The sequence below is a fragment of the Myxocyprinus asiaticus genome, chromosome 35 (genome assembly GCF_019703515.2).
Source record: "Myxocyprinus asiaticus isolate MX2 ecotype Aquarium Trade chromosome 35, UBuf_Myxa_2, whole genome shotgun sequence".
Lineage (NCBI taxonomy): Eukaryota > Metazoa > Chordata > Actinopteri > Cypriniformes > Catostomidae > Myxocyprinus > Myxocyprinus asiaticus.
This window is the reverse complement of record NC_059378.1, coordinates 27957068-27972013: the sequence shown is the minus strand read 5'-3', so window position 1 is coordinate 27972013 and position 14946 is coordinate 27957068. Positions and strand designations below refer to the sequence as shown.

The following is a 14946-nucleotide window of genomic DNA, read 5'->3' as shown; positions in this document are numbered from 1 at the left end:
TATTTGTTCACGGAGATAAATCTAGTAATTTTTAGTGGATGTATGAAGTCAGTTCCACTCAAGGTCACAAAGGTGTGCTAGAAGAGTAACAACAAGTGTAGTTCAACACATTAACTCTAGGCATGTTCTACAAAGATTGACAACCACAAATTGTCAAATACATTTTATCTTTATTTTGAACAGTGTATATATTGTTTTATTACCTAACAAATTTAAGGTAACTATTTTTGTCAAATGTTTTGCTTGAAAAGCCTTTTTGTCCTATTGTTCTTTAAAATGAAGGCCACTTGCTTTGATATTTTGTTATATAAAGCAATGACATTCATACATGTTTATGTCTGGCTTAAGAGTCACGCTTTGGGGGCACTGTACACTGCATTTCAAGTGTCTTATTAAACATTAACATTCAAATTATCATTAAATTAGGCATTTAAATCAGGACATTGTTTTACATAATGCATTGTGTAATGGCTCATTATCTATTCTGTACCAAAGAAATAACATACAGAGTCCTGTTCATAAAAAATGTGTTAGTATTAAACCTGAGCTTTTTACCACACCTGTTTGGCAGAGAATCTCTGCTCTAATGATATTGGCTCCTGAATGAGTTGGACTCCTTCCAGAAAGCAAAGGGCAGGAAAGCAGAACCAATAATAGAAATGATATTTCTTCAGATCCTGGATAAACAAAAGGACCAGTCAGAAACAAATGGATGAAAGGACTTAATTACAATGGAAATTTTCAAAACTGTTGGCATACAAACCGCAAATGTCAAGAGGATGAATTTGCTTAGAACTGATGAGTCTTCCACCACAGCCCCTGATTGAATAGCATTCCAAATCTGTGAAAATGACAACATTACCAGTATAAATTAAGATGGCATTATGAGGACTCATTTCTGGTCATGATTTCAAAACACTGTATTTGCAAATGCAAATGCTGCATACATGCTTTGAATGCAAGGTTGGTTAAAATTCAGAATTTAATCATTGTCTCCTTAAGAGTGTGAATTTTAATTGAATTGGCCACGTCCCTCTGGATGTTGAATTGGAAGGACAGGAAATGGAATTTACGTTAAAAGATACATTTTTAGTTGTTCTGTAGCTTATAGCATTTCTTAATTCAATTCTGCAGGCCTCAAAACACAGTGTAAATTACAGTGTTTCTTGACCAAGTAGCCCTAAGTACTTCCTAAATCAACTATTACTAAAAAAAAAAACAAAAAAACTATTCAACCCCATTGGCTGCTTTTTCTACGATAGCTTTCTTGTCAATAGATTTGAAAGCTTCTAATGTGTTGGCATTGTAAAGAGTTCCAGAGGCTGGACAGCAGTGAGCAGGTGTGGGCCCATCACTAGACAAATAAATAAATAAATTTAAAAACATAAAATAATTATATATACACTCACTGAGCACTTTATTCGGTACACCTGCACATACGGCCAAATGTTTGGAATAATGTACAGATTTAGCCGTTTCAGAAGGGAACTGGTACTTTAATTCACCAAAGTGGCATTCAGCTGATCACAAAATATAGTCAGGACATTACTAATGTAAAAAACAGCACCATCACTATATGAAAAAAGTCATTTTTTATCAAATCTAGACAGGCCCCATTTCCAGCAGCCATCACTCCAACACCTTATCCTTGAGTAATCATGTTAAATTGCTAATTTGGTACTAGAAAATCACTTGCCATTATATTAAACATAGTTGAAAGCTATTTGGTTAGTTAAATGAAGCTTAACATTGTCTTTGTTTTTGAGTTGCCACAGTATGCAATAGACTGGCATGTCTTAAGGTCAATATTAGGTCAAAAATGGCAAAAAAGAAACAGCTTTCTCTAAAAACTCGTCAGTCAATCATTGTTTTGAGGAATGAAGGCTATACAATGCTTGAAATTGCCAAAAAATGGAATATTTCATACAAAAGGTGTACACTACAGTCTTCAAAGGCAAAGGACAACTGGCTCTAACAAGGACAGAAATGTGAAATGTGGAAGGCCAGATGTACAACTGAACAAGAGTGTAAGTACATCAGAGTCTCTAGTTTGAGAAATAGATGCCTCACATGTCCTCAGCTGACAGCTTCATTGAATTCTACTCGCTCAGCACCAGTTTCATGTACAACAGTAAAGAGAAGACTCAGGGGTACAAGCCTTATGGGAAGAAAAAGCCACTTTTGAAACAGAAAAATAAAAAGAAACGGTTAGAGTGGGCAAAGAAACACTGACATTGGACAACAGATAATTGAAAATAAGTGTTATGGATCTTAACCCCATTGAGCTTTTGTGGGATCAGGTAGACTATAAGGTGCGTGAGAAGTGCCCGACAAGACTACAGGAAGCGTGGGGTGAAATGTCACCTGAGTATCTGGACAAACTGACAGTAAGAATACCAAGGATCTGCAAAGCTGTCATTGCTGCACGTGGAGGATTTTTTGATGAGAACTTTTTGAAGTAGTTTAAGAAGTTCTTTTTTACAAATTGTAATAGTACTTTTTCACATTATTAATGTCCTGACTATACATTGTGATCAGTTGAATGCCACTTTGGTGAATAAAAGTACCAATTTCTTTCCATAAGAGCAAAATCTCTACATTATTCCAAACTTTTGGCCACCAGTGTACTTATGCGATTATCTAATCAGTCAATCGAGTGTCAGCAGTGCAATGCATAAAATCATTCAGATACGGGTCAGGAGCTTAAGTTAATGTTCACATCAACCATCAGAATGGGGAAAAAAATGTGATCTCAGTGATTTCGACCGTGGCATGATTGTTGGTGCCAGACAGGCTGGTTTGAGTATTTCTGAAACTGCTGATCTCTTGGGATTTTCACACACAACAGTCTCTAGAATTTACTCAGAATGGTGCCGAAAACAAAACAAAAAACATCCAGTGAGTGGCAATTCTGCAGACAGAAATGCCTTTTTGACGAGAAAGGTCAACGGAGAATGGCCAGACTGGTTGGAGCTGACAGAAAGGCTACTTAGATAACCACACTGTACAATTGTAGTGAGCAAAATGTCGAACCCTGAGGCAGATGGGCTACAACAGCAGAAGACCATGTCGGGCACATTATTAGGCCCATAGTGTCCCTAAGAAATTGCTCAGTGAGTGTATATACTGTATATATATATATATATATATATATATATATATATATATATATATAAAATACTGTGTACATTTTTTCAAAAGTAATAGATGTGATATTAGGGCCATATTCCAAAACTTTCAGAATAACCAGCTACATTACAAGCTTGTAATGTGTAAAGCGTACACATCAAATTCACTGAACTCCAGGGTCAAGCGTGTCGGCAAGCCAACAGGATCACCTGCAGTTTAAAATAAAATATTTGCATTATAAGTATTTTTTTTTTTTTGCAAGCTCACCATATACTGTAAATTAAAATGCCATGAAGACTCAAGTCATATAACTGATGCAGTGGTCTAGAAAAAGCTGTTTTCTTTTACATAAGGCTGAGGCCTCCATGGTGAGATCACAATACTTTATCTCTGTAACCTCATTATTATTCAATACTTTCACTTACGTAATAATAATGGGTGACAAACACGCCTGTGAATAGTGTATTCAATGACAGAAAAGAAACTGTCTGATACTGCATACACACATGTAAGTGTCAGTATAAAATCCCTGACTGTCTGACTGTTTCATCCCTAATTGTTACTGGTTGTTTACAAAGTCAAATAATAGCTTGTGAAACTCAAACACTATGTTTTTTAATTGAATACTAGTACTTCATAATGCATTCTGTGTATTATATGCTGTATACTGCCAAAATTAAAAGAAAAAGTGTATGTGAAACAGAACACATTATGCTATGAGAGTTTTATATTGTAGAATGCTACATTGTTGTCACATAAACTAATTACGTTGCATGTTTAATTCAATGAGTGCAACCAGTAATCTTATTGGTTATTTTGCATGTTTAAACGTCAACTCTTGGCAGTCTGATAAATGAATGTGCTAAAAAGAATATGTTAAAAATGGATTATACTGATGTTACTTCCGGTTCTTTCGTCATAGTGGAAATGGAATGTCAACCTGAATGCATTTTTTGGCAAATGTACGAGGTCATCTGGGTATTTTATGCATACAGAAAATTTGCATACATCAGAAAATATACATACCGTATACTTTATTACGGAATCAGGTTCCAAAAATCAAGAATTTGTCATTAGATTAAATTACATTTTTACATTACATACTCATAATAAGATTATAGTTGCTTTTTTGGATGGATTACATGATTACATATTCATCTGGAAAAGGCAGTAGATTGTTAATAATTTATTGATCCCCACCTAATTATTATTAATTTTTTTTAGCTTATAATGAAAAAAATAAAAAAAATCAGCCTACCACAAATACACGATCAGTGCAACCCTATCTACACCAGACACAACGGTACGGCGCAATGAGACAAAAGCAAATCGCTCCCATTATAATCAATGATGCTGTATACACAGGATCCATCCGCCTGCCTTGTCACGCCGACAGTAAATGGATGCCCTGTTCTATTTAGCTTGGACTGACGCTACTCCTGCCAGCAAGCCAAGTAAACAGTTTAGAACTTTTACTTTGAATCATCCAGCGTAGACAGCCTCAAAGCATTGCGACACAACACTGCTTGCATCCGGTGTAGACAGAGTGTAAGTCTTCTAATGTTTTCAGAAGAGGGATGGAGCGGTCTAACTCAGCATGTAACTGTATTTACAAAAATCAAACATTACTGTGCAATGTAAACTTTGCCTTCCAAAACTTTAAGTCCTAGCCACTGCAAACAATTCCACATCAAATCTTAAGCATTCAGAGGTGTGCTTGCATGTACTATGCACTATGCACGTCCAACCAATGCACTATGCACGTCCAATCAACTCCGGATGAACACATTTTTATTATTATTTGAATTATCACTCTATGTGTCGTATAAACATGTGTCACTATGTCTTTGGAAATGTTTTGTCCATCAAATGCATCTAAATGCACAAATACACATCATTATATATTCACGATGTAATCCACACCTAAAAGCCAAACCAACTGTATTAGTGCAGTAAAGTTAATTTTAGTTTTACAAATTGATTTTGTGCACAGCTTCAAAATGTAAATGAATGCACTTTTGCTTTTGTGATAACTTTTGAGACATAAATACTGTATGACTGGTCTGATCTGTTAGCACACATGGATGGTGTTTGTAATGCCAATAATGCTGCAGTAAGACGAAGTTTTTTTTGTTTGTTTTTTTTTAAACACTCCTGGGAACTAATTAATACTAGAAAATCTCCCCTAATAAATAGCTGTTAAACTCAAATTTGCGTCTGTAATTATCACAATCCTCTGAGTAGCAGGCTAGCGGCTACAAGTTTGCTAACTCATGGTGGCCACAGACTCTTCGCATTTCTCATTGCTTTGTGCGTCATACGTGTTTGTCCAATCACAGGTTGCAGTACCTCCCAAAGTCCCTCTTCTGGGGTAGAAGCAGGGCCGTAGCTAGTGGGGTAGAAGGTGGTAACGATTTTAGGGGCCCACAGGTCCAGGGGGGCCTCACATCAAATTCTAAACTGTATATTTTTAATAGGAAGGAGGCCTAGAGCATTATACAGTCAGGGGGCCCAGAATACCTTGCTACGGCCCTGGGTAGAAGTACCTACCCCGGAGTAGGAGCTAAAAAGTCCCTCTAAACGGCTTAAAGGGACTATAGATCCTCATGTGCTAAAATGGCGAAAAGTACTAGTTCCGGGGAAAAGTACCTAAAACGGGCTTTAGTCTCTGCAGTGGGAAAGGGCCTAATCTGCATCTCTATCAGCATCATGGGGGAAAACATGCAACTCCCTTTGAATTTGTACACCATGTAAAATACATTTAAGATTCTACTATACATATACTGTAGCTGTGAAATACTATGTCTACATCAAAATCCAGTAACCTTTACTAATTACTGATTCTAAAAGTCTGGACCAAAATATAGCCTTTTTAATAAAAATAATTCATACCATCTTTTTCTGCCAAATTTGACAAAACATACATAACAGTTAAAATGTGTGTTTTGTTTTATGAACCTGTAAATGCCTTTTTTATTTTGCTCAGTAACAGACAAACAGCAATTAAAACAAAAAAAATTCATAGCAATTCTCATATTTTGATTCATTACTAAAGTTCTTACATGCATTTAATCAATATCCTACTCAAATGCATATCACATCAAATAAACAAGAGTTTCCATCCAAGATATTATGTTACTGATTATATATAATCCAAGATATTATGTAACTGATTGCAATTTTATTCATGTACTTTTGTAATCAGTAACCATTTACAATTAAGAAGTAATCTATTATGTAGTATTATAGAATTATAGTATGCTATTCTGAAAATAGCGAAAGAAAAAATTACTTACCGCACCTTTAATTATAGCAAACTGCATTTGAATAAAGACAGATTTGATTAAAAAGAAAAATGAGTTCTAATGTTTTTCAAGCAAAAATTTATAACATTAAAATGAAATAATTTTTTTCAAGATGAGCAACATAGCACTTATGACAGTGGTCTAGTGTTTAAGATGCCACTGTAGTCAAATTATTGCAAAACACCTCTTTCATTGTCACATCCTCTAGACTCACCATTATAATAATAGCCTTTGATGTTTTTTGGGCTTTCATCTATGCGGTAGTCATTGAGTTTCTTCTGGGTGAGCTGATGCCAGAATCCCACCTCCAAGGCACTGCAGAAAGGGGCAAACTGTAGCTTTCGTGCAGCTGTGCCTCTCTCCATTGACTCGGCAGCCATCAGGAATTAAAGTTTAGATTCCTCAGACACACTGTGAAAAAACATGAAAATGTGCATATTGCCAATCAGTGTCGTATGAGACAATATCAAGACAATACAAGACAATTGTACTTGAACGTAACATGACTATTCCATGTCTTTAAAGCATAGGAAAGGTGTTGTACAAATAAAAATAACAATTATATTATTAACAATATGAATATAAATATAATTACAAATGAATATGTCGCTGCATTAGATAACAAAATATCAAACCAAGTAGCATTTATTGTAACGAAAGCTAGCACAAGCACACTTTTTAAGCCAAACATTTCACAAAAATAAGTTTGTTCGGTTTGAAAGGCTAAAGCAATGGATATACTGTTCAAAATGGAGACAAAAAGTATTTGGATACTATCTGGCTGCCCTACATTAGTGGAACATGTTCATAGCTAATGTGATGAACTTCACCTGTGGTTACTCTGCTATGACACCTGTGTGAACTTGAGGGGACTGACTTCATATATCCTATTAAAATAAAAATAAATATATTATAATTAAATAGTAATAAAATATATACTCAAAAATTAAACTTTATCTTTTTAAAATAATAACCAGTGTGTACACCTGTAGGCAAAAGCATTTTTAAAAAATGCACTCTGTAATGTTATCTACCTGCTGTTATTTTCTTAAAACACATAACAGTGGTTATTATGAAATACTTAAGATTTGTAAAAGTGGAAGTTGGTTACTTCTGAACGCTTGATTCACTTTTCTCACTTCGACGGGCTTTACTGACTACATTTATCACACAGTTAGGAGTATATTAAGCTGATAAAGCGTCCATACAATTCGTTATGTGTTGTCGACCTAATAAAAGTAAGAACTAAATTATTCTTCAGTGTTTTAATATAACTGCTTTCTCTACTTTTGTGAAGCCGTTGAGTCTCTCACAGTGTCTCGTTTGGAAGGATGCATCCTCGTGAGGTCGCATTTGTCGGCCACATACGTCATCGAGGCTGTCTCGTTTAATTTTTATATTATTTAGTTTATTATTGGGAATGCAAAAAAGGTTAACAATTGTATAAATGTTAGTGCATATACATAAAAAGCATTGATAATAGATAAAAAAAATAAGAAAAAGACTAAAAAATAAAAAATAAAAAAATAATAAAAACGAGACATCCTCGATGACGTATGCGGCCGACAAATGCGGCCGACAAATGCGACCTCCGGAGGACGCAGCCTTCACTGTCATTATATATGTTTTTAGCACACAACAGTACAGAACACCAAATCGGGAATGATGACAGTAATCCCAGATAATGATCATATATACAATTATATTCATTGTCTGTATTACGTAAATAAAAAAATACAGCATCAGAGTAGCTGTAAATACGTAACTAAAGCATCACTTACCAGAAATGCGCTTCCTGGTTGAAGTCACGTGACACAAGTCGTCATAAGCGCATGCGTCGTCGGTTTGTTTTGATATTGCCTCAGGCGTTTCTCAAATGACTTATATAGTTAATTTAATAAGCAAAACATATAGCAATGTAAGACGTGATGCAGTTATCGCGTGTATAATTAATAACTAATAGTAAACCCGTTGTCTTCCAACTTTTGCCATCTTTAAAAAAGTTATAAAGTGTAGCAAATATGCTTTCTGTTAAATGTTTTAAAGCGTCATATGTTGCAAAATCACGTTTTATGGAATTGCAATATATGAGCGATATTGGTAAATAACGTTGACCTGTCGCATTAACAGATTAGATGCTTATGCGTGTCAAATCCGCTTTCGTTGTGTTAATGAAAACTTAAGCATAGTAGAGCATGTCCATAGAGATGTGTTATGGTGCGAGAACCATCGAATAAAAGGCAAAAACCCAAAACAAGAAAACACAGACGATTAGACAAGAAAATACTGATACAAACTTATAAACGCTGTTCCTTTTAATTATGAGCACTATAAATTTGTTGAATCGGTTCATTTAAAAATGCAGTGCAAAGTAGGTACGTTAGTGGAATAGCTAGAATATCCGGACAGCTGGCTCAGAATATGACACATGAACAGAACCTTTTCGTGTTTAAATGCAGATGAACAGCATTCCTTCAGAAAGCAGTCTTTTATTGCTTTATCTTGTTTTTAGAATCAAGAATTATAAATTATTATACAAATTGACTTTTTAGACATTTGATTTTTGAAATGTGATATTCCTAGGGTAATCTCAATTTGATATGTCCAAGGATTATTAAACAATCTACGGGTAAAATGTATATATTTTTGGATTAAAATACTTTATCCTATCCCATCTTTTTTATTATTATTATTATTATTATTATTTTTTTTTTTTTTTTAGGTTCATCTTATCATCCATTAGCGTCCACCTAAATTGACTTCATACAGTATTCATCCATCTTAAAGGGATAGTTCACCCAAAAATGGAAATTCTCTCATCAATTACTCACCCTAATGCCATCCCAGATGTGTATGACTTTCTTCTGCTGAACACAAACAAAGATTTTTAGAAGAATATTTCAGCTCTGTAGGTCCTCACAATGCAAGTCAATGGGTGCCAAAATTATAAAGCTCCAAAATACACATAAAGGCAGCATAAAAGTCATCCATAAGACTCCAGTGGTTAAATCCATATCTTCAGAAGCGATATGATAGGTGTGGGTGAGAAACAGATACATATTTAAGTCCTTTTTACTATCAATCTCCACTTTTACGTTCACTTTCTTCTTTTGTTTTTGGTGATTTGCATTCTTCGTACATATCGCCACCTACTGGGTAGGGAGGAGTATTTATGGTAAAAACTGACATAAAATTGATCTGTTTCTCACCCATACTTATCATATTGCTTCTGAAGATATAGATTTAACCACTGGAGTCTTATGGATTACTTTTATGCTGCCTTTATGTGCATTTTTATTCTTCTAAAAAAAAAAATTGTGTTCAGCAGAAGAAATAAAGTCATTCATATCTGGGATGGCATTGTCACGAACTGTTCTGTGTTTCCCGTCTTCTAAAGACTCTTATTTTGAAATCACCTTCACTACGTTTCCCAATATGCACCATTATCATCCTCACCTGTCTTCCCTCATCATTGTTCAGCTCTTTTGCATTTACCTTCATTTGTGCCCATATTTAAGATCGTCATGTGCTGTTATTCCTTGTCTAGTCTCGTCAATTGTACCATTGAAGCTAAGTTGTCCCTTTGGTCTTCAAGTCTTGTGTTATTTGTATATCCATCTTCATTAAATAGCCTACTGCATTTGGGTTCACTAACCTCTCTCTCTCTCTCTGCTGGCTCTTTGCATGACAGGCATGAGGGTAAATGATGACAAAATTTTCATTTTTGGGTGATCTATCCCTTTAACCCCCTAGGCATGAAAATCACTAAGAAAAAATATTTTAATATTTCTTTTTACTTTAGAACAAATATAAAATCATTCTCAATCTTCCAGATTTCCTTGGTGCATAACTGTTTTAGTTGCCATGTTGAATTTATGTTGTCATAAATATAAAACACAATGACAAATTCAGCAAAAAAAGAAACGTCCTCTCACTTTCAACTGCTTTTATTTTCAGCAAACTTAAAGTGTAAATATTTGTATAAACATAAAAAGATTAAATAACTAACACATATGTGACTAACAGAAATGGAATAATGTGTCCCTGAACAAAGGGAAGGGAGGGGAGGGGGGGGGGGGGCTCAAAATCAAAAGTAACATTCAGTATATGGTGTGGCCACCAGCTGCATTACGTACTGCAGTGCATCACCTCATGGACTGCACGAGATTTGCCAGTTCTTAATGTGAGATGTTACCCCAATCTAACACCAAGGCACTTGCAAGTTCCTGGACATTTCTGGGGGGAACGGCCCTAGCCCTCACCCTCCGATCCAACAGGTCCCAGACATGCTCAACGGGATTGAGATCCGGGCTCTTTGCTGGCCATGGCAGAACACTGTCATTCCTGTCTTGCAGGAAATCACACATAGAACGAGCAGTATGGCTGGTGGCATTGATGCTGGAGGGTCATGTCAGGATGAGCCTGCAGGAAGGGTACCACATGAGGGAGGAGGATGTCTTCGCTGTAACGCACAGCGTTGAGATTGCCTGCAATGACAACAAGTTAAGTCCGATGATGCTGTGACACACTGCCCCTGACCATGACGGACCCTCCACCTCGATCCCGCTCCAGAGTACAGGCCTCGGTGTAATGCTCATTCCTTTGACGATAAACGCAAGTCCGACCATCACCCCTGGTGAGACAAAACTGCGACTCGTCAGTGAAGAGCACTTTTTGCCAGTCCTTTCTGGTCCAGCGAAGGTGGGTTTGTGCCCATAGGCGACGTTGTTGCCGGTGATGTCTGGTAAGGACCTGCCTTACAACAGGCCTACAAGTCCTCAGTCCAGTCTCTTTCAGCCTATTGCAGATGGTCTGAGCACTGATGGAGGGATTGTGCATTCCTGGTGTAACTCGGGCAGTTGTTGTTGCCGTCCTGTACCTGTCCCGTAGGTGTGATATTCGGATGTACCAATCCTGTGCAGGTGTTGTTACGCGTGGTCTGCCACTGCGAGGATGATCAGCTGTCCTTCATGTCTCCCTGTAGTGCTGTCTTAGGCGTCACACAGTACGGACATCGCAATTTATTGCCCAGGCCACATCTGCAGTCCTCATGCCTCCATGCAGCATGCCTAAGGCACATTCACGCAGATGAGCAGGGACCCTGGGCATCTTTTTTTTTTGGGTGTTTTTCAGAGTCAGTAGAAAGTTCTCTTTAGTGTCCTAAGTTTTTATAACTGTGACCTTAATTGCCTACTGTCTGTAAGCTGTTAGTGTCTTAACGACTGTTCCACAGGTGCATGTTCATTAATTGTTTATGGTTCATTGAACAAGCATGGAAAACATTGTTTAAACCCTTTACAATAAAGATCTGTGAAGTTATTTGGATTTTTACAAAATTATCTTTAAAATACAATATCCTGAAAAAGGGAAGTGTAGTTAAATGCTTGGTTTTCACTAGTAGCAGTGTTAATTTCAGATATCTGTAATGTAATTGTAACTAGTAAGAAAAAAGCTTTTCAATCATTTATGAAATCCATTTCCAGATATCTGAAATTAATATTGCCACTAGTGAAAACCAAATACAGATAGGCCTATCACAAATAAGCCTTTTTACTAGTTGTAATACAACTGTTGATATCAGGAATGTACATTTGCTCAAGTAACAATAAAATGATTGATATAAAAAATTCTCATTTTTACTAGGAAGAAGTACGTAAATTAACTTGTTTTATGCAAGTGGAAAAATATGATTTAACTTCATTGCATCACAGATACATGCTGTGAGCTTTGAGACTAGGCAAGCAGTTAATATTAGGAATTTTATTTGAATATTTCATGTCCTTTTTTCTTTTCCCCCCCTTCTGTTACAGTAAGTAAGAACAGCTTGCTCATATGGACAGCACGTCCATGCTGAATCATTAGGTACATTAGGTTACACCAACACAGCTTATTTCTGCCATTGTAAATGCTACTCAAACATTCCAAGGTATTTCCAAACAATGTTCTCCATTTAAAACTCCAATCCCATTTGGATTTATATGGCCACCACACTCAATAGGAAAGAAATCAGCTGTCATGACCATTTGTGTGGTTTAACAAGTTACATGTTACTGGTTATATCAGCTCTAAACATTGAAGCATTCATCTTAGAAACAGGTGCTTCAATACACTCAGTTTTATAACACTCTGAACTGAATACATGTATTTCCTCTTGAAATTATATATTTTTTAAAAACACACAACGTCATGATAATTGGTATAATCTGATCTATGCAGACTGCAATAAATGATACAATTGCTCTGAATTTACAAAATCTTTGAAGGCAAGAAAATATCTCAAGCATGGCAGGTGGATGAAACAACAATGTACAAACATTTAGTACGGTCATAAGAAACAACTTTCCAAAAACATGGATGGGACAGTAGAGCTTGCAGTTTGTCACTAATAGTCTTCCCTAGACTTTATCTATTAATATGAAATATCTTTTTGAACACTCTTTTGAAGTTTTCGTTGCACAGTGGGTATATAAAGGGATTCAGAGTAGAGTTGATGTACCCTAGCCAAATTGTGAACATGTGAAGATCATGATAAACACAAGTCTCACACAAAGCCATGACCATAAAGGTGATGAAATACGGGATCCAGCACACCATGAAGACACCAATGATAAAGCCAAGTTGCCTGGCAGCTTTTCGTTCCTTACGAATGCGCATACTGTGAATGCTCTGCTTAGATTGTTCACAGAACTTCTGCCATGTTTGTTTTACAGGAAGTGCATTGGTGGCATCCAATGGAGGGCTGTTCTCTGCCCATGGTGATGGTGGTGATGGCGACATTTCGTTATTGCAGAGAACAGTGGTGTAATTGTGAATATCCACGGTAGGTGCAATCTCACAAATGTTACCTACAGAATTTGGCACTAACACATTGCAATCATTCACATTTACAAACGTCTTGGGCTGAGAATTATTCTCAGACCGTTGAATGCCAAGCGATAAAGATGGATGCCTCATGGGGGCTTTGGCGACATCATCGCTCTGGAAGGAAATCTCATTGGACTCTTGTATGCCCCTTTTCATGCGTTTCGAAAGACTGAATATTGGTTTCTTCTTGTAACAAATTCTCTTCTTGGTCTCAGACAAGGAATTGGTATTTTCCTCATTATTGTCCATTGAACTGTACATTTGTTCCAAACTGTACTGACCCAACAGGCCCTCGTTTTGAGAATACACTTGTGAAGCCAGGCTCTCTCTCTTAGATGATTTGGTTATCTGCAACTGCATTCCATTTTGTAATGTGTCATCTGCTTCTGTTTTCACCACTGGACCAGCAAAGTTCTCCCATTCTCTGTAATGTTCTCGCACTGCAATGAAAATCTGTGAGTAGAACAAAAGCATCAGGAAAGATGGAATGTAGAAGTTGAGAATGGCTGTCAAAACTTTGAACCACGTCACAAAGCGGAAGTCTGTATCGCACTGGTTCTCCAACTCTGGTTTTCTGTCGATGCAAGCAAACATCCGCCAACCCAAAATGGGAATTATCCATGTCATGGAGAGAAGCCAAGCGCTACAAATCAACAATGTTGCTCTTCCTCGTGTCCGATACTTTAAATACTGTAAAGGGTGACGTACAGAGCGGTACCTGTCCAGGCACAGGATGAACAAACTGAAGATGGAAGCTGTGCTTGCCACATAGTCCATGACCAACCAGAACTGGCACACAACATGACCCAATTTCCACTCATCCTCAAGCAAGTAGACTAGATTCAATGGCATGACTGTAGCCCCAACAATGAGGTCAGCAATCGAAAGGCTTACTATGTAAAGGTTCCCAACTGTGTGTAAAGTCCTCTCTTTTCTAACGGCAAAAAGGACCAGTAGGTTCATGATAACTGTCAGAAGGGACAGTGTGCCAAGAAGAATACCCAACACTGCATTGTTCATGTGATGATGGAAAGGAACAGACACATTCAAAACAGTTGTAATGTTGGACTCTTGAAGAATCCTCTTGACTTGGCTATTTATCGTGCTGAGTACTGTAGAGGTCTCCATTGGGTAATCCAGCATGTCACATGATGTCAAAATTGTGAGAAAGCACACAGTGACATTGTATATTGAAATTCATATCCAAATAATGGAATTCCTGAAAAAACAAAACAAAGAAAATGCATCAAACTGTACTAGCACTGAATTCCTATCGTATTTTGCTGTAGTCTTGTTGCTAAGAGAAATGATTTCTATCCAAGCTTCACCATACTTGACACCCTGTACCGTATAAAATTGTTTGCTGTGTCCTATGCTGCCTCTCATTTTATGGTATATCTTTTTTATGTCTCTTTGCAAGTTACGCCTGTCTACTCAAGTGTACTGTTGTCATTTTGAAGGGTCTTCATAACAATTTCATATTCCAGAAGAAAGAACATGAAGTGCATGATACTTCGCACAAGTGCTTGTACACTGCACCCTTTTCAGTGTTACTGGTTTCCATAGGGGTATGACAAATGTTTTACCATATGTATTGTACTTTCAAGTATCATTTAATGTCAATAGTGTATGTGCATGTCATTGGATT

At 36.7% G+C, this 14946-nt stretch overlaps 2 protein-coding genes across 2 annotated transcripts in view; both read right to left on the bottom strand.

Moving 5' to 3' along the window:
* The window catches only part of atg7 (ATG7 autophagy related 7 homolog (S. cerevisiae)), a 79065-nt gene extending 71275 nt beyond the window's left edge, over positions 1-7790 (bottom strand). The window contains 7 exon segments of the mRNA XM_051672336.1: positions 561-677; positions 764-841; positions 1237-1354; positions 3284-3338; positions 6649-6845; positions 7265-7321; positions 7722-7790. Of these exon segments, the coding sequence (XP_051528296.1) occupies positions 561-677; positions 764-841; positions 1237-1354; positions 3284-3338; positions 6649-6814 (534 nt within the window). The 5' untranslated portion in view covers positions 6815-6845; positions 7265-7321; positions 7722-7790.
* Positions 7791-12800: 5010 nt separating this feature from the next.
* On the bottom strand, positions 12801-14468 carry hrh1 (histamine receptor H1; the record flags this gene model as incomplete). The annotated part of the gene is made up of 1 exon (XM_051672363.1): positions 12801-14468. A coding segment is annotated over one exon (1632 nt), but the record flags the coding sequence as incomplete, so codon positions are not given.
* Positions 14469-14946: the final 478 nt, after the last annotated feature.